General features: G+C 60.1%; 1 protein-coding gene across 1 annotated transcript in view; it reads right to left on the reverse strand.

Moving 5' to 3' along the window:
* Window positions 1–1363, reverse strand: part of UNC13A (unc-13 homolog A) — a 61863-nt gene extending 60500 nt beyond the window's left edge. Inside the window, exon 1 of the mRNA XM_024767470.1 lies at window positions 1342–1363. Within this exon, the coding sequence (XP_024623238.1) occupies window positions 1342–1363 (22 nt within the window). The remainder of the gene's footprint in view (window positions 1–1341) is intronic.
* Between the last annotated feature and the right edge of the window lie 526 nt (window positions 1364–1889).

Raw genomic sequence — 1889 nt, forward strand, 5'->3', positions numbered from 1 at the left:
CTCTCTCCCTCCCTCTATCTCTCTCTCTCTTTCTCTCTCTCTCTCTCTCTCTCTCTCTCTTTCTCTCTCTCTCCCAATTTTTCTCTCTTTCACACACACACACACATACACACACACACACACACACATACACAAACAGCACACTCCCGGCTGCCTGAGATCTCCCTAAGCCTGTCATCTCAGGCTTGGCGGATACACCCCTTCTCCCACCCCAGTCCTTCTTGAAGGGAGTAGAGGCGAAAGGGGTGGACCCCAACCCTTAAAACCTAAGGTTGAGACCTCTATAAACCTTGAGCCCTGTTTCACCACCACCCCTACCACCAAGGTTCCCTGCTAAGAACTCAGAATTGCCCCAGACGCCTTGGTCCAGGTGGGCTGGCTTCTCCCCAACCCTGTCTCAGGGGTGGGGGGGGGGGCAGTCATGCCCCTCCCGAGTCTCTTTCCCTCCACCCACCCCAACGCCGAAGGTGGGCCTGGGCGTGGGCCTCGATGCAGATGGCGTTCCGGCCCCAAAATAGCTCCACCCCACCTCTCTTTTCCTCCCTCCAGCGCAAAGTGGGTGAGGTGAGGATGGGTCGTGAGGGGTGCAGGGTGGTACTGCACTTCCATAGGGTCGGCTCCCTGCGGAGAAGGCCGAATTTGCATGCGGAGGGACCAGAGAGGGCGGGGAGGGGGAGGCCCTCGGGCGACTGCCCCAGCCTCCACTAGAGAAGGCAAAGAGTTAACCGGAAAAGTGCCCCCAGACCCCCCAATCACAGCCCTCTCATAATTCTGGAAGGGGTCTCCCCCACCCCAGTCCTCTCCACTCCCAGGGTGAGGGATACCTAGAGCTCACGGTAGTCCTAATGACCAAGCCCCTCTACCCAGATCTTACACGCTCAGGGCTTGGAGACCGCTCCCCCTGCACTCCTCTCCGAATTCCGAGCCCTGCCTGCAGCCCAGCTCACAGCCCAAGACTCCTTCCAAGCACCCTGCAGGATTCATTTGAACTACCCAGCCCGGCTCCTTCCACACGAAACCGCTAATAACCTGTTCTACACAGACGACCCAATCTAGACCGTTTCCAAATGGAGCCTCAGACCCCTGCCCGCGTCCACACGGGCCTCCGCATTCAGCCGTGTCCACACGACTCCAGTAGTGGCAACCAGGACCCCCTTAGAGCCCAGCTGCATCTACACTGATCACCCTCTCAGGCGCCCCGACGCGTCTACAAGGGCTACCCCCTCAAAACCCAGCCGCGTGTACTCGGGTCACCCCATCAGGAGCCCAGCAGCATCCACACGGACCCCGAGCCCAGTACTGGTCCACATCGGTTCCCCGCCCTGCAGCCTCGCCTCTTACCTCCAACGCATAGTAGAGACATGTCTCCAGAGTCGCCGGCGGGCCGGCTCTGTCAGGTCGGCCTTAGCTGCCGCTGGGTTGGGGCATGGCGGGGGCTGCAGCCCGCGCTCAGCTCACGCCGGGGCCCGGCCTCCGCCGCCTGCCATCTTGGTTCAGCACCGGGGGCGCGGACAGCTCCTGACGTGGTGCTGATGCGGGGCTGGTGGGCGGAGCCTGATGGGGCGCGGGTGCTGCAAGCTCGTGGGTGAGGGTGGGGTTTAAAGGGCCGGAGCCGGGTGGGAGCTGAGGGCAGCCATCACGCAGGTTCCCTTCTGGTTCTGCGTGTTTTCGTCTCTCCTTTAGCTCTCAGTCTTGAGTCGTTTGCTGTCTCTCTTCTCTCCCTGAGTATCTCTATTCCTCTGTCGCTGTCTCGTTCTCTTTGCCTCTGTTTCTCTGTCTCTCTCTCTGGGTCTCTCTATTCCACTGACTCTTTGTCTCCCTGTCTCTCTGAGTCATGTGTTTCCCTCTGAGCCTCTCTCCGTTCAATCTCTCTGTGTTTCTGCCACGTC

This window comes from Neophocaena asiaeorientalis, unplaced genomic scaffold, assembly GCF_003031525.2.
Source record: "Neophocaena asiaeorientalis asiaeorientalis breed wild unplaced genomic scaffold, Neophocaena_asiaeorientalis_V1.1 scaffold87, whole genome shotgun sequence".
NCBI classification, from domain to species: domain Eukaryota; kingdom Metazoa; phylum Chordata; class Mammalia; order Artiodactyla; family Phocoenidae; genus Neophocaena; species Neophocaena asiaeorientalis.